The 23,966-nt window shown below is 37.8% G+C and overlaps 1 protein-coding gene across 1 annotated transcript in view; it reads left to right on the forward strand.

Annotated features, from left to right (window-relative positions):
• Nucleotides 1–23,487, forward strand: part of LOC127540253 (cytosolic beta-glucosidase-like) — a 98,657-nt gene extending 75,170 nt beyond the window's left edge. The window contains exon 5 of the mRNA XM_051964860.1: nt 22,182–23,487. Within this exon, the coding sequence (XP_051820820.1) occupies nt 22,182–22,384 (203 nt within the window). The 3' untranslated portion in view covers nt 22,385–23,487. The remainder of the gene's footprint in view (nt 1–22,181) is intronic.
• The last annotated feature ends 479 nt before the right edge of the window (nt 23,488–23,966 follow it).

Genomic DNA, 23,966 nt, shown 5'->3' on the forward strand with positions numbered 1-23,966 from the left:
ACCTGAGACATCCAAACACTCCCCATATTCATGCATGATTTATAGGCAGCCTTAGAGAAAGAAAAGCTGGATGTCTCCTACCGAGTCATCAACTGGCTTTGTTGTTACACAAATAAATTCCTCTACCCCTCTGATTGGGATAATTGTTGGTACTACCTTGATATGATCAATTGAAATCTATTTATTGCATTTTTACAAGATATGTGCAAGGCAATGTGTTTTCTACAAAGAAAGGAAAGCAAAATACCATCTCTTTGTTTTCTAGAAACTTACGGTCAAGTTCTTGAGATGAGATCATTTGGACCATACATAATTCAAGATGATTTGGGTTTGGGAGTGGAGTGGAAGAAAGCATTCATGGACTATAAAATGCAAGATATATCTATATCTATATCTATATCTATATCTATATCTATATCTATCTATCTATCTATCTATCTATCTATCTATATATATCGTGTCCATTAGGCATCTAAGAAAAAATTAATTTTCATTGGACATCACTCTGGTCTTCATCCCTTTCTTGAGGCTTACAATGTTAGGTCAGAGAGATAGCCCACAAGGAAATAGAAAGTCCTTCATCCTCTAAGCATCTAAACTCCCTGTCCATAGAATGGTCTTTTTGTGCAACAAGGAAGCCTTTGGACGATCCCAATCCCAAAGAGAATTTATTTATTCTTCCTTTAAAGGGAAACTAGTCCAACCCACAAAAAAGAATGCCAGTCTTTGCCATATGAAGCATACAAATATGAAAAAATTACATAAGAAATGGTATTGAAGAGTAAAAGCACAGAAAGTAAATAGTAAATAATGAGTAAATGGAAAAATAGTAAAGTGAAATAGAAAAGAATGAAAAGTAAATAGTGATATAGCAAAGGTTGTGTTAAAAGAAGGGAGAAAAAGGCTTCCTGGAGGTTTGTAACATTCAGGTTTTTTCTCCTAACAGGTTAACATTTAAGGACATTTACTTAATGTGGGTCTCTTACTATTGCTTTCATGTCAGTGTCATTGACTATATTATTAAAGTGAAGATTTTGATAATACCAGATATAATATCTGCAAATGAAAATATTTTCCTATCTTCAATAACTTCAGTCTTCAATCTTTCATCTCTGTGGTTTGGTGTAACTAGTAAGATCACTTCACTAGCTCTACCTGTTTGAAACAGTACCAGAGTACAGGACTTGGCATCCGCCATCTTTCTGGTTATAACTGACACTTGTAGCCCCAGGACTGTCCTTACACAGCAGGAAAAATAAATGAATCAAGAGCAAACATCATTTGCTCTCCTGTCAGAGCTGACACAAGTATCTTTTGCTCTTGTGTTTCTTCTCTAATATCTAAAATCCAGATCCTGCTTTCTTGGCACAACGGTGTCCTCTGATCCTTTTGGTCTTAATTTTTTGCTTTAAACTTTTTTCCCTCTAAATTGCTTTTCCAATACCTATATGGCACACATCTCATCCTCCCTGTTATGGAGTCATGGAGGGCATCTTTAGGCTAAAGCTCTGGACTGCTTAGACTTTTATCTTATGTCTAAACCTTCAAGCTTTGGATGTCCCTTCAAAACTTCACCTCTTGCCACTCTGAAGTCTAAAATTTGAATTTTATTTATTATTATTTTTTTTGTCTCTGTGGACTCTTATAAAGCAAGAACAGGAAAGTTACCCTCAGGTGGTTTGGAGAGACAGATAGCAACCTAGGAAAACAACCTGAATGGAAAATGAGTGAGTTTAACTTGATGATTATCTGGTGGATTTCCATTTTTCATTATTTGGTGGAATTCAGATCATCCAAAGGTTTCCTTGTTGCAGAAAGAGACCAATATATGGACAGAGAGTTTAGATGCTTAGAGGATGAAAGACTTTCTATTGCCTTGCTGGCTATCTTTCTGAGCTAACATTGCAAGCCTCATTTTGCCCCATTTTGGGAAGGCCTTGCTCAAAGGAAAGGGCTTATTCTCTCCTGAGATGGGAGCTCAGGGCAGCTGCCCCAATGCCAGTAGAGTCTCTCCTCCTATTGCAAACTAAGAACATAGCAGGAATAGGCACCACAATTTTGGGTGGACCCTTTCCCAACATCCCCCACTCTAGAGCTCTTTTCTATTCCTTGAGAGCTCAGGCCAGGCAGGATGTACACTGAATCCTCTACTGAAGCTTTCAAGGAGGAGGCAAGAAAACCCCTCTATCTGCTGATAATTGGGTACTTCCTGCTATTCCCGTCTCCGAGTCCTTGTGATGGCCACAACCTTGAGAGGAAGTACCTTGGGTGACATAGAGTGTACAAGAAGAAGAAATATTGAGCTCCAAGTTTCACAGCTTCCAATAAGTGGGACTGGAGGGTTCCTGCTCACCTTACATTACTTATCCATCTATTGTATTCTCAGGCAGATACCTCTCTATCTGTGACCTTGGCTTTGGGTGTGTGTGTGTAGAGGGGTTTAGGGGAGTTAGGGGACTCTTAATTTAAAGAACAATAAATTTGGTTTTGTCTTATTTAAAATTCTAGTGCCTGCCAATTTTCTTCTGCATATATAACTGACTGCTGCCCTGAAACCTCCTGTAAGCTCCTGCACTTTCACCTGTCATCCACAAAATGGAGTTGGGATCCATTTGGTCATTTCCTTTGTTGAATGGTTCCAATTCCCCTCCCTCTCATTTTTGAAAACAGATAGCCCTGCTATATTTTCTCTTTGCTCTATAGCAAGAGTAGTAACATTCTCACTAATCCTCTTCACATTCAGTTTTACTTATGGAAAGCCCTCTTTAATTCTTTCCTGTCTAATCTGCTTAATCTTAAGAAAGCTAAATGTGAGCATCCATTGGAAGGCTGTAATAGGGAAAAAAGATTAAGAGCCTATAAGGAAAAAAAAAAATCTTTACTTGAATAAAGCTTTTCCAGGACTTCAACTTTATTAACATAGCCATTGTTTATAAATTATTGTGATAAGAACTAGGATGACATTATTTTCTTATTCAGAAAGGCCAGCTTCGTTCTAATAGATGGCTGGATCCAAATGTCCTATGAGAGTTGGGCTTTTTCTCAGTTTTCTTTATCTCAGAGCAGATCTTAAAAACTCTGAGGCTATAGCCCAAAACCTTTTTCTTAGATAATAGGAAAAAGATACAACTCATCATATTGCCATAAGAAGAAGAATAACAACCATCTATCTATTAAAGAATGATTCTTAATCATATAATTGTGTCAATTCCCTTATTTTGAATTTCACATTTTTATTAGTTATTTAATAATAGCGATCTCTCATTCTTATCTAATTTTTAAATGGTATAACACTTTATTTTAGGTTGCTTTCTTTTTGGAGTTTGTTGTGATATAAAATATCAGATATGGATCTAAGACAATTTTTTAGCAGTCTGCATTCCCAGTTGTTTTTGCATAAAAAGCTCTTCTATGCCATCTCTTTTCCTGAGTTGTAGGGGTTCCTATATGGGGCAATAGAGAGATTATTGGATTTGCATTTAGAGAATCTGTGTTTAAATCTTACCTCTGTCCTTAACTTCCTGTCTTTCTTTTGGTCAGATCATTTAGTTTCTCTGGGTCTCCAGAAGGAATTAGATTAAATCAGGGTTTCTTAAACATTTTCCACTGTAACACCTTGTCACCCAAGTAATTTTATGTGACTCTGAATTTATATTATTAAATGGGAATACAAATCAAACATTTACTGATAATAAATTATAAAGAAACTTATTTTAAAACAATTCTTTGGCATACAATTTCACCATTTATCAAAGATGAAGATGGATGTGCTTGTCTATTTTTACATAAAGAATTAAATCTTGGTGGAATATTTGGTACTTTTTACTGAGGCCAAGATATTTGCCAACCCCACATTCAGTTATGTAACCCATATGGGGTCATGACCCACAGTTTTAAGAAGTTTTAGACAAAATAACCTCTCAAGATGCTTCTAGCTTTAAATCTTTGCTTTTATGATTAAATACTAGTCTTCTATGTGTCTTGGTTTTTTTACATCTTATTTTCGTAGTCTATTCTGCTGATCTACTTTTCTATTATCTACAATATCAAACAATTTTGATAATGAGTACCACAAGTGGTTCAATTTGAGATACCAAGTCCTTCTATTGCCTACTTGGAATAGCTCTTGAGCTCCTCAAGCTTGTCTCCATTTCTTAAGTTTCTGTTGTACTTTCTATTTGCATCTCAAAGACTGTCCAATTTCAAAGACTATTTAGAAGTGGCTAAATCTATTAAAAAGCTCTTTCCCCCCATATCATCCTTAGATGAAGGGCAAATGATTCTTGGTACAAACTCCTCGCTTTCATTTTCAGTTTGCCACATTCCAGTACTGGAGCTTATTGATGCATGAGGCCTTCCTGGCCACTTTCAATGTTTTTTATCTTTGGCCTAGGAGCTCTGGACCTTGGCAATTCCATTTCTGGATGAATTAAATTGGGAAGGCCTCTTTGGCAGTGGCCTCTGGATTGTATTAATCTTCTCTTTCCCTCTGGTTCCAGTACCTTTGGGCAACTTTCTTTTGTGATTTCAGGAAACCTAATTTATTGCTCTGCTTATAATATTTATCAGTTCACTCCTTCACAACTAAGTGCTGAGTGCTGATAGCTATTGCTTTCCATCCTCTACTTGTCATCACCAATATGAAATTGATATCTTTTTGGTCATTTTTTTTCTGGACTATTCCACTTTTCTCTGCTCCTTTCCATCTCTCCTATTTTCTGTGTCATTATTTTTATTTGTTTTCTGGAAGACTATTATATTGGAATGGAATGATTGAATCTGGAACAATTCTTCTATTCTCTTTTTGAACATAACCCTTCCAAGTCAATTTTTATTTTTAATTTTAGAAACCTCACAGATACTTTTAATTTCACCATCTCTTGATTTGCTCTAATATTTCTTGTTTTATAATGAATTTCTGAATCCCATTTTATCTCTCTCTATATATTTTCAGGATATCCATAATTTTGTTAAAGGTATTGTTTTATTGTTATTCACTGTTTTTTAACTTTAAAAAAAATTGTTGAGGTCTCATTTCATATCATATCTCTTCCTTCTTTTCTTTTATGAAGTCTTCTTACCCTGATTTCTTTGGCCATTTCATTCTCTTTTGAGGTGTGTGTGTGTGTGTGTGTGTGTTTATGTGTAGTTATTGCAGAATTATTTTTTGCAGATGGAGATTTCTCTTGGTATCTCCTTACTGCATAGTCTTCCTTTTTTATAGTAGGAGATTTTCTTTGCATGTCAGTTTTTTCAGTCTTTCTTTTTCCTTTTCCATGGAATTTCCTTATAAAGAGTTATTTCTTTTTAAGTATATTTAGATAATTTCTAGCTATTTTGAATCAATGAGATGAAGCAGGACTCACCCCCACATTTTTGTTAGCTATTTTTCTGGAAATCCAAATATCTAATTTTCAAAAAAAGTTTTGTATTTTATTTGAATTTATTGTTGGTCACTCAATATGATGAAAATACAGTACATTAATAATGAAAATATTTTCCCCTCGGTAATTAGCACTTTGAAGTGGTACTTTAAGGCCATCAGTCATTCCTTATCTAAAGAGTGAATCATTCTCTAAACTTCAAAGTCTATTCTTTATCACAGGTTCTGGTTGTGCCCCTTTGGCATCTCAACTTGAGAAAGAGCTTTATAACAGGTGGATTGTAGTTTTTAATCCGGGCTGGGTCAGATATCACTGGCTCAAACCCAGTAAGAAGAGAAGACTACTCTGGGGCCCATTTACCATCTCCTTCATTTCTCACACCATGCCTATGACACGGCAGCGTTATGAGCTAAACTTGTAGAAGCTGATTGGATTTGGAAGACAGTTCTATAGCAGATCAATTACACACTATCATCTAAAAGGATAAATCAGTTAAAAGTTGGGACTTCTTTGGCAACAACTACGGAACATAAATAAACATCCTCCTCACAAAAATCTTTAACCATATCTAGTATGCATACCTGGTTAGATTTATTTGTTTCCCCCACCACCATGTTTTTGATCCATGTCACATTCCTTGTACTATAGTGGGCTGTTTCACCAAGATAAATAACAGTAATAAATATCAGTAATAGTTGAACTGCTTCTGGAATGAGCTAGAGAGACAGAATTTAATATCTGGAGCTACTTGCTCACTCACATAAAGGAAGTTAACTTTTGCGAGGCACTCAGTTCCAATTAGCACACAAAAGCAGATAATTTACTAAATAGACTCTGAGTAATTGGCCAATGGTATATGGGTGAGTAGTTTTCTCTAGAGAGCAGTTTCCCATTGGACAGTCAGGTCTGCAGTTGTTTATACTGTTCTAGTAATATCACAGGACATTAATGCTACTTTAAAATGATTCACTCTTTAGCAAACTGGGCTAATGGAGCTTGGTTCTAGGAGGTAAACACAACAAATATGCTCCGGGTAGCTTCTATACATTTACATGATGGGAGTGAGAGGCCACTCCTCTCTACACACGAGCCGAAGCTGAGACATCAGCAACGTGCCCATGTGCTTTACCCAAGTACATAGCTGCTCATCTATATTCTAAGCCAACCACGGAATTATAACTAGACATTTTTGCTCCTGAGGCAATCACCACAAACTGAGGCCGGGATAAGTAACTAGGCCATTGACCTTTTTTTCGGAGGGAGGGGGAATGCACACAACCTTATTCTGGGGAGATGGGGACCCCAGGATACCTCAAGGCCTCTGCTGGGAAAACTGCCCTTTTAAAACCATAAGCAGAGGGCCATTAAAAAGCTTCCTTTTAAACTCCTTTGGACCTGATAGTTATTTCTTCAAACCTGGAATCAAACCAATCAACCAACCAACTTAATTACTAAAGATGGAAGAAGATTCTTAATTCTTATAGTAAATGGGAGAAAGGGATGAAAGAGAGCTTGATGTCAAATTCCCTATTTCCCTCCAAAGTTACCTCTTCCTCCCCCAATTCCTCAGAGTATCTTTAGGTATCGTTTACAGCTCTTTGGTTTCTATAGACAAAGAAATCTGGACCCTATAGAGGGGAAACGCCTGATCCAAGAACACAAAAAAAGACTTATTCAGTTCTTAGTGAAATCAGGACTCAGCTAAAGTAGCATAAGATGGAGATTAAATTTCCTAGATTTTCAGAGTCGGAAAAGGTTTTATTCAATCTCCTTGTTTCACAAAAAAGGAAAAGGAGACAGAAGGTAGTGTCAAAATAAGACCAGAACCTAAGTTCTCCAGATTCCAAGAGCCATGCGATTTCACTGAGGGATATGGAAATGATAGCCTTTCTAGAATACTAATCCTGCTTCCATGAATTAGGAGAAATAGTTAATCAGGGAGGAAGTCTCCTTGGTCTTTCTAGGTAGACCCTGTCCCTAAGCCCATCAACACTCTCATAAAAGCCCATCAACACTCTCATAAAAGCCCATCAACACTCTCATAAAAGCTTAAATAAAAGCTTTAAGGGAAAGAAAAATTGTGAAGATGGAGAGGGCAGAGACATTCCTAAGAGAAAATTAAGACAGAGAACTAAGTTAAAGTGGGAAATCCAGCTCAATCTGGTTTCACCGGTATAAGTTCAGTTATTGTGAGACAGACATATATTTCTAGAAGCAAACATGCTTGGTCATGGCTATCTCAAAATGGAACGACAGCAAAATTGTTGCCTGTCCCAGGTAATTCTCATCCAGCTCTATATACTATCTTTCATTTGTCTCCAAACCAACATCCTCCTCCTCCAATAGTCCTTCTCTCCCCGCCTCCAAAAAGCTCTTTACATTTTTAGACATCTTCTATAAGAGTTATTTTTTTCTCCTAATGTTAGGTCAAGTTTCTGGACCTTATTTATAAAATGAACATTTTGGAGAAGATGCTATTAAAGGTTCTTTCAGGAACTACGATCCCTTGAATCTAGTCTCAAAATTGTTCTAATCCCAACAATGTCCAATTTAGCTATAACTAGAGTATAGCTGGGACTTTATAGTATATGTTTCCATATCTTTACCATTTCTGTTCATGTGCCAACTTTTTTTTGTGATAATCTGCTTTTCTTCATGAAGAACCTTAAGCACAAAATCTTCATTTTCTTGTTCACTAACAAATTCATTGTCCGACAGGCACAGAAACAGAGCTCTAGGGACTTGATGTTACTTGATTTCCTGATTGTGGATTTTTACCAAATTTGCCTGAATTTAAGGCTTCCGAGTTGAGACTAACCTAAATCTGACAGGTTACCATCTGTGACTTTTATGTGGGGTAGTAAAGGGGGTATATGTTTAAAAAAAAATCAAAGCTTCATCAACCTAGACCATTGACTGTAGGAATTTTCCTTCTACTTCTAACTCTATATGCAGCCATGATGATTTGTAATTTGATTACACCTTTGACATCAGATGTTTCCCCTGATAATTGATCTGCTGAATTAGCTGACTCTGATCAGGCATGTTGAAATGTAATGTATGTACATGAGCCCTAAATGAATGCGGTTGTCCATCCCGTTGATGAACAAATATCCGCTTAAATCAACTGATATTAATTTCCTGTACAGTTGATTTCTACCTTTTCAATGTTGCGTGATTAAATTCTTTTTTTTCCTCTGGCATAATGAAGGATTCTGGATGTAATAATGTTCTCGTCCTCAAAGTTTAAGAGGAGAGACATATTTCATGGCCCTCACTCTGAAGTCCATAAGGAGTTTTATTTTCTGAATAAATATTGATTGCGGCTTACAAAATACTGCAAACCCCAATAATTAAAAAGAATGAGTTCAGTCATTGGTGGGCAGCACAAGGGCCCGGTATAAAAGAAGACAAATTCTTCAGGTGTCTGCGATTTAATAATTGTGCTGGGTTTTGAAGCTTATTAAAGCTGTGCAGGTGCTATGTTTCATCACGGAGTGGTGAACCTTTGAAAGATCTGCATAATAAACAGAGTTTGAAATATGTTTTTATACCAAGCCATATGGTCCTGTCTGGGGCTTTCCTGGATCTTTGGGTCAGTTCATTGTTGAAAGATGGGTTTGCAAGGACCCACCTCTCTGAGCTGCTGTCAGTGCCCTATCAGAACTAATACACTTTTGCATTATTATTTATTTTATGTAGCTCTCTGAAATGGACTCAGCCTCACGTGGTCGCTGAAATGTGCTGAGCAAAGGCTCTTCCCTGAACAGCTTGTGGCCGTATCACCAAGCGATGACCTTGCTCGTCCTTAAAAAAGTGGGAAAGTGAGACTTTTAAATTAGGACCATTCAGACTGTCTGGATTAGTTGTCCCCACCTGGGCTCAAACTCGGTTCTACCATCTGACCCTTATGTATACGCTGAATCAAACTAGCATTCTCATAGGGAACTATACTTTGTCTTTCTCTTCTCCACCTTCTGTCATCCAGTTTGCTGATACTCTGGACGAAGAGAATTATACTGTTACATGTACAGAGCCCCTTAGATACTTTTTGAAGCTGATGGTGAGGATGAAAAAAAAAAAAACAGCTTTCCCCTCCTATAGTTTGGAAATGAAGGAGCGTTACCTTTGGAACAATTTTGTGTGCAGAGGAGGACCAGGAAGTCAAAGAATCTTGGGTGATATATGAGGAAAGAACTCTTTGATTTGGAGAAGAGAAGACTTGTTAGTAGGATGATACGGGGGAGATGGGGCATAATAATTTGAAGACGTGTGTGTGTGTGTGTGTATGTGTGTGTGTGTGTGTGTGATTAGATTTGTTCTATTTGGTCTGAGAGAGGAGAATCCCTTTAAAGAGGCAAATTCCCAATCAAGGCATCCAAAAGCATCAATTGCTCCTGGAGGCAATAAGTTTCTCATGATTAAAGATTTTCAAGCAGGTCACTTGTTTGCTGGGTCAAAGTGATGAGTCTTTTGACCATGAGTTCAATTTGACAGATGCTGACATCCTTTTCAACTTTAAAATATGATAATTCTATGTTTTTAAAGCATGTGGATTTAACTCATTTTACATTTTTTCAGCATCTCTAAGGAGAAGGGAGAAGGGGAAAAAAACAACAAAAGAAAACACATTTATTAAGTGATTACTTTGTACCAGGAATTGTTAAGCACTTTACTGATACCTCATTCAATCCTTGCAACAATCCTGTAAACAATATTTCAGTGACCTTTACCTCGAAAACTGGGTTCTGTGTCTCTTGGTTATTACAATTTTGAAAGTTCCTGCTGCCTTCCTAGGGACGAGTTTATAAACAGAGAACAAAGTAATCTATCTTGTTGAGTTCCTTTGTCAAATTAGAAACTCTCCCAAGCATATAAATAAGTATATGCTATTATTATAATACCCATTTTATAGGAAACTGAGCTAGATGGAGCCTAAGTCTTATCCAGGGTTACACAGCTAGTAAGTATCTGGGGCTGGATTTGTAAGCAGATCTCCTTGATTCACTATTACCCATTGCACTACTTAGCTGTACATGACCATTTCTTATGAATATAATACTCAGATACTAATTAACTAGTCCTTACTCTATTGAATCTTCCAGTGGAATTCAGATGAGAGAAAACTATAAGAAAAATAATGGTAAGAAAATGCTGATGTTTGTTTAATATGAAAGGAAATCCATTTGAGTGAGATGTATGTACAATTTCCTTTTACTTAGTTGGAGAAGGTTTTCTTGGAAAAATGAACTGTGGGCTAAGTTTTGAAAGACAAATGATCAAGTTTGATGAAGGAGAGAGATTAGCTAACTTTCCAGCTATTATTTAGCAAATTGTAACTCTGATGCACTAAAAACTCTGTTTTCTCACAAGTCTGCCTTTCATATAAAGAAAAAAGCATTTTTTAAACGTTTAATATTTACTGAACATTGTGCTAATAGGAAGGATGCAAATACAAAAATCAGACAGTCTATGTTGTCAAGAAATTTAAATTTGAATTGGGGAGTCCTTTCGCAAAAGGTACTAGTAGATAGGAAGGCACCCAAGGTTGAAAGTATGGTGAATCAGTCTTTAGGAAGGTAGATTATCACCTTTCATCCAGATATGATGGCAAAACATTGTTCACAGCTCTAGGACTGTGGGTGGATTGTGGGGAGGGACAGTGGATAATTGGTGTGGCTATGGAGAAAATGGCTGGAGAGTCAGAGGTGCAAAGTAGCAAGGCAAGTACTTTTCCTGAATTAATGGTCCAGGAGAGTCATTCTAATCAAGAGAATGAAAGCCCCAAGTGGAAATTTCTTCAGGGTGGGAAAGCACATAGAAAAGAATATAGTCTTATCCTATTGTTCACCACCACAGCAAAAATTTCCCCTATTTCCAATGCCACAGAAACCAGCACCAGACTTCTCTCAGAAGATATGACTAGGTGAATGATCCCCAGAGACCACCATCTTGAATTTTGAAGGATCTCAGTTTTGAAGTATCAATGATCAGTAGGATTATTTCTAAGATCTTACAAAACAATATGTCGGTGACCTTTATCTCAAAAAATGGGTTCTCTGTCTCTCAGTTATTACAATTTTTGAAAGTTCCTGCTGCCTTCCTAGGGACTGGTTTATAAACGGAGAACAAAGTAATCTATCTTGTTGAGTTCCTTTGTCAAATTAGGAGCTCTCCAAAGCGTAAAACCACACTTAATTCCTCCACTCAAGAAGTTTACAATTTAAAGCTCTCTATGTTTTTATTGTACTCTGAAAATGTAGGCAGGAGAGTCTATAGAATTGCAACACTAATAAACAGGAGGGCATTTCTAGGATCTGAGAAAATGTCACCCAATTTTAATCCCATTCATTGTTAAGTGGTGATCCCAAGCTTGAAATGTTCTTGACAGCAACACCCCAAACTCCATATCATTAGAGGTTATTTTGCCTACGTTCATGGAAATTTGACCTGCGACTGACCTTACTTCCAGGGAGCACAGAACTCCAGCCCCAGATGTTCTACTCTTCCCCAGGTCCTCCTAACTCCCTAGTCTCTTTACTTACAGATTTCTGGTGCTGACTCAATGCCCTTTGCAAACTGCTGTGAAGTCAGTTAGAAGGTGGAGAAATATAATAGTTTCATTCAGTGATTTCCCAGCCGTGAAGAGAAAGACAAATATTCCTGCTTAGAAAATGTCCAGAGTACTTCCCCCTATAGAGAAAGCCCTAAATTGCCATAGAGGGAAAATCTTGAGCAAAAATAGCATTTTTCCATCAAGAACCAACTTTTTCATTTTATAGATTGAGGAAACAGGCACAGAGAAGTAAAATGACTTGCCTAAAATCACATGGGTAATAAGTGACATAGCTAGGATCTGATGATGTTCACTTCAATTCAATGGGCTTTCCACTGTGCTGTGAAATCCGACTTTCTCAGCTGTGCCAGTTCAAATCTGGTTCCGTGGCTCCTCTGGAACTTTTGGAAAACCTTCGACAAATGATCTTTGTGCCCCTAATTCATCCATTTTAGTGAAATTTTTATTCAAATGGCTTCCATGACCACTTTTTATTAATTCACCAGAAGAGGGTGCTTTCCCTAGATATGATTTGAGGACAGTGCCTGGATACTATCTCATCCCACATTAGCTTTGGACACATGCCCCTCAGGACATTCTCCCCTAAAAGTCCAAAGCCTTGGAAATGGAGAACTGTTAGAGCCAGAGAACAGATATACCTGCTATATGTCTCTTAAAAAGAAAAAAAAGCACAACATAGGTTAAGATCTAAATATAGAAAATGCACAATAAGCCCCCAACTCCAGGTGAGCAACAGTGGCTGAGAAGCATCTGTGACCCTCTCTCCTCTGAGGCAATCCCAAAGCAAGGACCGTTGCGAAAAAACTGATGTGATAAGTGGCAAAAATATAAACTTAGGAAAAGAAAGATTTGGATGAACAAATGCTAGATTCAAAAAATATATTTTATTAAAATTATAATAATTGGATTGTCCAGAAATCTACATGAACTGGTGTACTCCTCCTTTGTTAATATCTTATGAAGAAGGGGTATACTCTCCTCCTGCCTCCCCAAAACAAAAACACCTGATAGAAAATGTGACATTTGAAAATAGTTCTGCTGTTAGAACAGACTCAAGTTCTTACGCTTTCTTCACCAGTATGTCCTACATGATGGGAATTATTTAGAATAATATTTTTGAGGTACTGCAAATACCTTCTGTCTTTAAATATGATGATGATAATGATGATGATAACATTTATTTGGACTTTCTAGTCTACTAAGCACTATATATATACATACATATACATAGATATATATGTGTGTATATATATATATATATATATATGTATACATGCACACACACACACACATATACACACACACACACACGTGTACACAGAGAGAAACTTTGGACCCATTCTCAGAGAGTAAGGCTAACAATACCTCCTTCTTAAACTTCTAAGCTATCCCTGAGGGGGTTGGGGTAATTCTTCTTTTAATACTTATCAGTTCAAACCCCCATTCCAGTGTGTTCCTTATTATTAATTACCAGTGATTACCGCCTTAGTTCCATTAAACCAATTACTATCAATTAGCTTTAACAAATGGATATTTATTGTAAGGAAATAGCAGGAACAGAAGTTTAAAACATTTCCCCTAACATTCAGTTGCACATTCTTTCCTATTTTACTTTGGTCTCTGGCGTGAATGACCTCAGACTTAATGCAATTTCTCGTAGTATTGGCCCAACCAAGTTCACTTCCCAATTCAGCGTGGCTGATGGATGGATGAGTCCACATCTCTGCTATTGTTGGGCTGGCTTAAATACGTTTCTAAGGACTTTGCTCCTCACCAAATTCTAACACATAAACCCGCTCCCAGATTTCTGGTAGCTTTCTCTCCAAATCTTTTAACATTCACAAGGATGCAACCATATCTAATCTCCTTTCCTATAGAAAGATAAATGGGAAAAGACACAAAACAGAGTTCTTTAATCATGAACCACACTTTGGTCTCAAATAAAAGCCTACACCTAAAAAACTTAAGTCTTTGCCTATTCATTTGAACACAGCAGGCAGGAATGATAAGCACCCTTGCTTTGGCTTTTTGGATGTACCTCAATATTTGGTTTTATATACATATACACACATAGAGACAATCAATAATCCATCTCTTCATCAGGTGGTCAGTAGACTGCACCAGTTACAGAATATCTAAACATGGTTTGAATCAAGGAGTCATGAACATCCAATATATGTCATCATTACTTTCCACTAGCTTCTTCTACATGTATATAATATCAGCTGAATATGCAATATCTGCTCACCATTAGACATGTTTTTTATATTTGACCCTTATTACAGCCTCCCAGATTTCTCTAAAACTATCTCTTTTGTCATTTTGTACAATACACTACAATCACATTAAATTTATATAACATAATTGTTCTGCCATTACACATTTGATATGTACTTCTTTAGTTTTCAGTTCTTTGCAGAAGTAAAAAAAAAATTGAAAGTATTTTTGAATATATAGATTCTTTTCCTCCTTTGATCCCTTTGGAATTTAAGTGGAGTAGTAAGATGGTTAGATCATAGGGCATATATAATTTAGGGACATAGTTTTAAATGCTTTACAGAATTACTGGACCAATTCACAGCTTTAGCAAACAATGTACCTATTTTCCTGTAATCTCTAATATATGTCATTTCCCCCCCACTTTTTTGATCAACTTTATTAGCCTAATGATACAAGGTGGAATTTCAGATTCCAGATTAATTATTAATTTAATTTTATCTTTTTCTGTTTGATATTTGTTTTGAACTTTTTAAAACATGGTTATTGATAATTTGAATTTCTTCCTCTGAAAATTGTGTCACCTTTGGGGAATAGACTAGCTCTTAGTCTTATAAGCTTGGATCAGTTCCCCATATATCTTAGAAATGAATCCTTTATCTGAGAAACTTACAGCAAAGATTTTTTTCTCCATTAACTTTCTCTTTTCTGATTTTAGCTGCATTGTCTTTTTTTTTTGTAGGAACTTTAAAAATTTCATGTAATCAAAATTGTCCATTTTATTTCTGTGATCCTCTCTAACCTTTGTTTGTAAACTTTTATAGATCTGAAAGGCAATTTCTTTCTTGCTCCTCTAAATTGTTAATTATATCCTCTTTTATGTCTAGGTCATCTAAGCCATTTGGAGCTTTTCTTGGTGTAAGGTGGGATATATTGGTGTATAACTAGTTCTATCAATGTGCTTTCCAGTTTTCCCATTAGTTTTTGTCAAATAGTAAGTTGTAACCCCAGTAGCTAGAATTTTTGAGTTTATAGACCACTAGATGACATTTGCTTTATATATATATATATATAAAACTTTGTATATTATATAACTATAACTATATATATAGATATAACTATCTCTATCTATATAAACTCTCTTTTTGGTAACCAGTATAAAACCATTTTTATGATTACTGCTTTTAAGTAGATTTTAAAATCTGGTTCCATAATGTCTCTGCCCTCATATCCCCCCACCCCTGATTTTGCCTTTTAGATATTCCACATATTCCATATGGTTCAGGGCAGTGAGGCAGAATTTCTTAATCTGGGGACTGTGAATATTTTTAAACAAACAAATTAATAAAATTGCATTTTAACCAAGTTTTCCTTGTAATTCTATGTGTTTTATTTTATGCTTAAAAACATGGTCAGAAGAGATCCATAGGCTATCCCAGATTGCCAAGACATCCATGACCCAAAAGATTAAAAGAGCCTTTGTTCTGAAAGCTGTGTCCAAGGGAGTTTAGACATCAGCTCCTCTGGAACGTGAAATGAGCTTCCTCCTAAATCCTGTATCATTCTGTATCTTTCATACATCCTCCACTTTCTGTATTCCTTGCTTGGGCAATTGTAAACTTAAAATGGAGGCAAGACTCCATTCTTCAGATCCCTCTACTTGGGTGATAGCAGATCTTTTTCTTATGCTGCTTCAAAGCCAGAAAAGGAAATCTTCTGTTTCTGAGGCCATTATGGCAGATGTGGAGAAGAACGAATGTCTGCTTGTTCTTGGCGATTGTCTGTCACAGGTCCTTCGGACTCCATAGTTGCTAAAATGATGGCGGTACTAAAGGTGATTTTCCAATTGAAGAGAATTTTTGTAGGGATGCTGAAGGGAAGAGCCTGACTCAGTTCAACTGACCTGTATGTACAGTACAGAGAGTCAAGTAAAATGGAGCTCTTCTTGTCCGGTACAACCTTTGTTTTTTATCTGGTACTAAAACCCTTGATTCCTAAACTTCAGACCATGCTTCCTTCTAGTTCTCCAGATTTGGCTGTGCTCCTGATTTTCAACCAGCTTTCTTTCCCTATACCCCTATTACTTTCAGCTTTGCACTGAGTAACTCTGATATAATCTAGGTTTTCAGCCAAGTCTGGAACATTTTGTGTAAGACTCTTGTAATTTGTAAAGAAAATGCTTAGGAAATACTGCATGTGTCAGCATCCTCTTCCCAGTTAAGAGAGTCTTGTACAAGATACCTCAGGCTTGGTGAGAAACCAAATCTCTGTTGATGATTGACCTGGCTTTCACTTGTAGCATGGATTTAAGACTTTTATCTCCTCTTCTGCTTTCTTATATCATTATTTTCTTGGATCCTTACCCCATGGACTGTGCCTCTTGAAATTTCTCCCTGTCTTCTTCAGCCCAGGGAAGCTCTTGGCACTTCGGTGGGAACCATGTAAGAATAGACTTGAGTACATCCCAATCCTGCATTCACCAGGGCCAGGAGAAGGAGTATTTATTTTTTCTTTTGCAAGAGCTATAGCCCATCAAAAAGGAAATCTCTGGTTGGGGAGGCTGTATTCTCCTGTACAAAAAGCATCAGCATTAAGAATTGCTTCATCAAGTAGTCTAAAGTCATTGCATCTCTCCCCAACTTTCCATGACTGTGACTCTTTTTCTTAGCCAGTATGAAATCATTTTAATGATTACAGCTTTGAGATTTTTTTCTGTATTTCCTTGCTATGGACAGGCCCATTCTGATGCTTATTGAGACAGGGAAGTAGATAGGAGAAAACCTCAAAAAGAATGAAAATTCCCTGAAAGTAAGGGACAATTTCTTTAACTTGTATCCCCAGAGTCTAGAATATTGCCCAGTATATAGAGGGTGTTTAATAACATTATGTCTACCCCCTTCCCCTTCAAGGCTTCCTAAGGTTCATACATGTTTTACCCAGAATGCAGATATTGCGATAGGGTTGTAAGTATGGGGAAGATCAAAGAACACAGTATGTTTAGCACCCAGGCCCCAAGCTGTTCTAGGATGATCCAGAGTCTTCTTCTCCTTTAGGGACAACTTTCAAGCTCATTCTGTTCAAAACCTTGGTTTATGGGAAACACCTTCCCTTCTGCCCAATTCTTTCTTTGAAGTCTTTTTAAGCTGCTTTGGGTCTACTGACTGGAGCTTCCGTATTCCCATGACCTCCATTTTAAAATAAGTCCCATATCTTCAGGAAACCAAAGGCTACTTATATTGGGCAATGATAGTGAAACAAATCCCTGTCAGGGCTTGGCAGAGAGTCTCCTGCTTTCCAAGCTTGCAGTCAGGAGGGGAACAGAGAGAGCTGGGACCCAACCTCACTGGAGACTTGAGAGAATTCTGCTCAGGGCCTTGAGATAATGAGCTGCTAATGGGCTTTGTGTTTTAATCACAGCACTGGCCTGAGATTCATTATATTTGGGAGTCCCCTACCAAGGATCCCACATAGGAGCAAGGCACTTAGGATCTTTTTCTCTTTTCACCTGGATTAGAAGCAGAGAGGGAAGCAGAATGTAGAGGATGAAGGTGTAGTGAGGAGACCTGGTGTCCGACATTGCTGGCCACATGCGGCCCATTACCCTCCCGAGAGTGACCTGAACCAGAATAATATGTAGTTCCTCTCTGATTTTAATATGTTGTAGTATTAATAAAAAAGAACTGTAAAAACATATTTGGTTTTCCAAGACAATATCTGCCCCGAAGGAATCCCCCATCATTGTACTGGAGGTTGTGACTGTAGCCAAGTTATGTGAGTACTCTAAATCATAGGTGTTTTGGAGGTAGTTAAGTGCCATCATTGGACGGAGTCAGGAGAGTTCAAATTTGACCTCAGGTACTTACTAACCGTGTGATCCCAGGCAACACAATTAAGCTGTTTGCCTCAGTTTCCTCATCTGTAAAATTCACTGGAGAAGGAAATGGCAAACCACTCCAGTATCTCTGCCAGAAAATCCCAAATGGGGTTACAAAGAGAATACTATTACTTTTATTAAATTTCCTTATTAATTCTTTTTGCTTTTATTTCATCCATATTTCTGACTATATTTTCATCCGCAATCTGGAGTATTTCTTCCCTTTTAAAAAAGAAAGATAATTAAGCCCAACTGAGTCACTGCTGGTAATACCACCCCCACCTCCCCTTCCTGCCACAGAAAGGAAAAAGTGGAATGCATTTCTTCCTCTCTTTCCTTTTCCTTGGGTCCAAGATGGATAGAAAAGTTCTTTGTTAAATCGCCATGGAAATAGGAGCTTTCATTTCTAACCTGCTGACTTTTTTCTTCCTTACCTTCTAGCCCAAAGCAGTATATACGACCCAGGGATCATGATGCTCATCATATTTATCTCCCCCCTCTTTGCTTTGTTCTCACAATCATCCCTGTCAGTCTCCGTTATCTTTGCATTCAACCCTGGCTAGAGGAGGAGATTGAACACACAAAAGTGTTTTTTCCCCCTATTCTTCAAGATTTTGGGACCTCATAAATCACCCTGACAGGTCACATGATGATGCTCCGTTCCCTTTCCAAAGATTGAATGCAGAGAGGCGTGGAGGTTCCAGAGTGGGTTTGTGATCTTCCCCTCACTGGGGCCCTCTACGGCCTGCTCCGGGAGGCTCCCTCCTAGCCTCCACTCGAACGGGCGACGTGCTCTACCTGCAGGGCCCCATGATGCCAAAGAGGAGCTGGGCCCCTTCCCTCAGAACAGAATTTCAGTGCCTGCTGTGGAACCCTGACAGTTAACAATGAGACTGTCAAGATTACCTTTTTGTCCCTCCTCGAGGCAGGAACAGCCTCGTTTTATCCCAGGGTTTAGCACATGAATCATTGCTTTTGTACGTGATCAATGGTACCGCGTGCCTTTCCAGCAACTGTCTGGCTCTGTCATCGGAACGCTCGCTGTTGAGCGATCCAGTTCCAGACCTGATGGCAGAGGCAGGGAGGGGGAAAGGGGCAGATTCTTCTGTGTGAGCACTCTGAAAAAGCTGGAGGATCAAAGGCGGTTGTTGTGTTCGGGCGCTCGTACGCTGGGATGCTGTCATTTTGATTCTTTTCAAGATGCGGGGGACTTATGTTAAGTTTCAGATTCAGTTCCCTTCCCAACAGGTCCTTTTAGTTTCAGATGGTCTCAGGGCAAGGGTGGTGATGGAGAGGGGAAAAGACAGGCCAAATAAATACACAGGAGCATAGTATGCATAAGAGAAGAAGGCTAGGATTTATGGGTATCATAAATAGGTTCCATTTTTAAATAACGCTTTATTCAAGAGGGGCCAAAGCACCCTGTTTTCCTTTATTTCTACCCATGAGGTTTTATAAGAGACACTTTCCCAGTCAAAGACTCTGGGTGCCTCCACCTGGCAAATGGAAAGAAGATGTGAGTCAATTAACCTGATGTGAACTGTTCATCCATGAAATCTGCATGATACTCACAGAAAACCATTTCCCCAAGTCTGGAGACTGGGAGGTGAGGTGGCTCTGTACATAGGTGGCTCTGGGGGAGAGCCGAGAGGTGAAAAGTCAGCATTTCCGCCCGAGCAGATTATGGACTGATTCTTCATTTGTCTGAAAGCCTCCCCAGAGGATTCCTCTAGCTGGGATGTTCTTCTAGTGGTTTTGAAATGGAACTTGATCGGAAAAAAACGTTGATTCGTATGCAGGCTTTTAGAATTAATTGTCGAATGTTAGCTCTGGAAGGGATCTTAGAGCATCCAGCACAATCTTCTCAGATGGTTTTACACACATGCTAAATGAGGTACAGAGAGAGGGCATGTGACTCACCTAAGACAACACAGTGAATTAGAGGCAAAACTCGTATTCCTATTCTCGAGTGCACTACTAAATAAAATAAAAGGATCCATCGTGCAGCTTCCGCCTTGCTCCCATTACCCCTGTGATTCAGTTATTGTCTGCTGAGGCAGAGATCCTTTCTTCCTCCTGTATCTCTCTCCATAATCTCACCCCTAACTATGTCAGCCTTATCCCTTTGTATTCTATGTCCTCTTCTATTCCCCCTTTCCTGTGGGCCCTCTAAAGCCCCTGATTCCAGTGAACAAACTCCATCTCAGTCTAGATTTCAAAAACCTGCCTCCTTCTGGGAGATCCTGTATCCCCGGTGACCATTTCTAGCACTAGGTGCTCCTTCGCTAACCTCAGTTCCCTCCTATCCTTCACCCTCATCCTAGATCATTTGGAGAAAGAGAGGTATGGCTTGCTCTTAATCGCCATATCCAGCTTTTCCCTTTGTCACCTCACTGGCAAGCTCTTTTGTTCAGAGATTCACTCAGTCTGCCTTTGAAACCCAATCTGGATCCTTGTAGTAGTCTCCTAAAGAAATCTGGGTCATTTTCTTTCCTTTCTCAAAGCATTCAGTACCCAACATAGGCTTATTCTCCACCTTGACCTGTGCCATTCCCTCAACCTCTTCCTTCCCCTAGATCCAATTAGTTACCATATCTTTTGGATCAGACTTCTTCAAATCTTTTGCATCTGGCCCTTTTTTTGCATCCACTAGCCTGGTTCAGTCCCTTATCATGTCTTGCCTGTTCACTACTTTTCTAAATGGCTTTCCTGCCTCAAGTCTTTCTCCTCTCTCATCAATCCTTTATATAATTGCCAAAAGGATATTCCTAAAGCCCAGGACTGAGCATATCATTCCCTGGCTCAAAAAATGCTCCTCATTCCCTTTTATCTATAGGAAGGAATAAGTGAGAAAAGGAGTTATTAAACATTTTCTACGTGCCAAGCTAGGGCAGCTAGAAGGTGTGGTAGACAGAGAGAAGATATTAGAACTCATCTTTTTGAGTTCAAATCTGGCCTCAGATGCTAATTGGCTATGTGACCCTGGGTGAGTACCTTCACCATGTTTGCGTTAGTTCCACATCTATAAATATGGACAGGAGAAGGAAATGGCAAACCACCCTAAAATCTTTGCTAAGAAAACCCCAAATAGGTCACAAAAATCAGAAGTGATTGAAAAATGACTGAACAAAGGTACCAAGCATGAAGAAAATACAGTTCTTTCTTTTCTTTTTCTTTCTTTCTTTCTTTTTATTTATTCATTTATTTTTTTGCTGAGGCAATTAGGGTTAAGTGACTTGTTCAGGGTCATATAGCTGGAATGACAGGGCTGGTGCTCTATCTACTGTGCCCCTAGCTGCAGGGCAGATGGCAAGGCAAGGATCTTCAAGCCTTGAAGATCTAGACTGAGATCTAGAACAAATTGAATTATTGACTTTTTTTCTCATTCAGACACTGAATAGTCCAGGACCCCAAACAAGGGTGATGGAAAAGGGCTAGGGACACGATGAGCTCCTCTGTAGCCTTCAGACTAAGTTTTCAGCTTATTATACATCATTTCCTGTAAAACATTGCATTCACGCCAGCTGGCTGGTTTGCTGTTCTTCATACATGGCATTGTCTCTATGCCTCTTTTCAGAAACTGATGCTTCTTTCAAAATTCAGATCAAATGTCGCTTCCTGTGACGAGGTCTCTCCTGCTCTGCCCACCATTGGTCACCTTTCCCTTTCTATTGACTCTGCATGTACCCTGTAAACATCATGTCTCTAAACTAGCTGTTTGCCAGAGTAGAATGTAGGGTAGGTAGCACTTATTTTTTTTCTCTTTGAGTCCCCAGAAACTTAAAGTCTACCTGGCCAATAATTGCTTGTTTGGTACTTGAGAACTTCAGTTACATGCTATATGTTCCATTCTCATGAAGCCCATCTTAGAGAAGCAACTTGGTCGGAGTTAGAAAGACAGGCTTAAATTTTACTTCTGACTCAAAATGTTGGACCACGGGTACCTCACCATCTGTATTGGGGAAAATAGTATCTCTAGTAACTTTTCTACTAGGTTATTGTGAGAAGCAAAAGAAATGACGTCGATAAATATATGTCTTTGACAAACATTTAGCCACCATATCAATGTCAAGTATTTTTTTCCCATCTGAATCTTATACAAATATTTTTTGTTTGTTCTTAATTACAGCTATCCATCTTGATAAAGTCAATCTTCAATTATATTGTGTCTGGTCCCTTTTGGATAACTTTGAGTGGACTGCGGGATATAGTAATAAATTTGGTCTCTATCAAGTCGACTTTGAAAATCCAGCTCTACCTCGTGTTCCTTACAAATCAGCGATGGAGTACGCCAAGGTTATCCAGAATAATGGAATCAAAGGATCCCTATAGAAACAGGAAAAACTCAAACTTGGAGAAACTTGAAGAAGAAGAAAAATCCTTCATGCCTACATAAGGACATGTTTGACAATCCCCATGGAGCAAAATTTATAATCAGATTCCTGACTGATTTACATGTTAAAATACATTCATGAGATCGTGAGATCATGATCGTAAGATCATGAGAATGGAATTTCTTTACTGGAAGTTCCATATCGTAATTTAATCATTGGTCTAGTCCAAAAAAGATTGAAGATGATTTTAAATAATATCTTAATTACTTATTAATTTTTATTCTAACTTTCTCTACAGCAGGATATGAGGTAATGGGTTTTTTAAAGGTTTGAGATATTATAGAATTTTATATGTGAAAGGGACCTTAAAGATCATTTAATCCCACTTCTTCATTTTTTTTATGCAAGGTATTATAGAACTTTTCAGGTTTAAGAGACCTTAGAGAATATTTAATGCCACCTCCTAATTTTATTCATTTAACTACTTCCTCCCTCTTTTTTATCATACAAAATATTACAGAATTTTTACATGTGGAGGGATCTTCACATTTACCCTCATTTATTGAATAAATGAGAACCAGAGAGATGAATAAGTTTCTGAAACTCACAGAGCAATGGAGTAGGGATTGAAATCTAGCCTCCTGACTTTTGGGCTCTTTTCACTATATAAATCAAACCTGTGGTCATGGAGTTCAAAAAAAAGTAGTCTATGTATCTACATGCAATTCCACAAATAAATAAACAGCTTCTGTAGAGTAAATAAATTATCTACACACATATCTCATGATTTTTAGAATGTAAGGAGATGCTATTGTGATTTTTATAGCTTGAATTGATGCTTTACTCTTTTGTTGTCATCTGATTTCTCATTCAATGGATATCTTCACATATGGATCTGACTATGAGAAGTGTAAAAGGGGTCAGCATCCCCTGATGAGTTGGAAGTAATTATCCTGTCCTAAGAAAACAACATGCTTTTTTTTTTTTTTTGAAAGAAGAATAGAAAATAACTCACTGACTTTTGGAATTAAAAAAATATCCAGAATATAAAAGCCTAAAATAAAATTTTCATCAATCATAAAGGAAAAGCAATTATAGAAATAGTGTGTTAAATATGTACACATATGCATTTATACCCATATGCACACACACATATATATGTACACACACACACACATACACACATACACATTTAAAGTGTGACAAACCAACTGTAGCCTTCCTATGGAAAGTGGGCACTGGCTCATTTCCCCTTCATTTAGTGGCTCTTTGCTGATAGCTATCCTGAAAGGACCTATTTTATTTCTTGATCTCGATGACATTTAAATCAAAGCTACACGTAGATATCTTAGTAATGGGATAATTCTGTTAAAAATTTGAGTTTCAAACATCATTGATGTTTGAAAAAAAGTAGATCTTTCTCTAGCTAACCAGATTTGGAGGAAATTAAATCGTTTTCTCCCTCTCTTAAAAACTGCATAAGAGTAAAGGAAATTAGTTATTTTCATATGATTAACATCAAGAGAGCTATTAACTAGTATCATAATAGAGCTGTTGGTATTCTATCAATTATGGCAAAC

Source organism: Antechinus flavipes, chromosome 6 (genome assembly GCF_016432865.1).
Source record: "Antechinus flavipes isolate AdamAnt ecotype Samford, QLD, Australia chromosome 6, AdamAnt_v2, whole genome shotgun sequence".
Classification (NCBI taxonomy): Eukaryota; Metazoa; Chordata; class Mammalia; order Dasyuromorphia; family Dasyuridae; genus Antechinus; species Antechinus flavipes.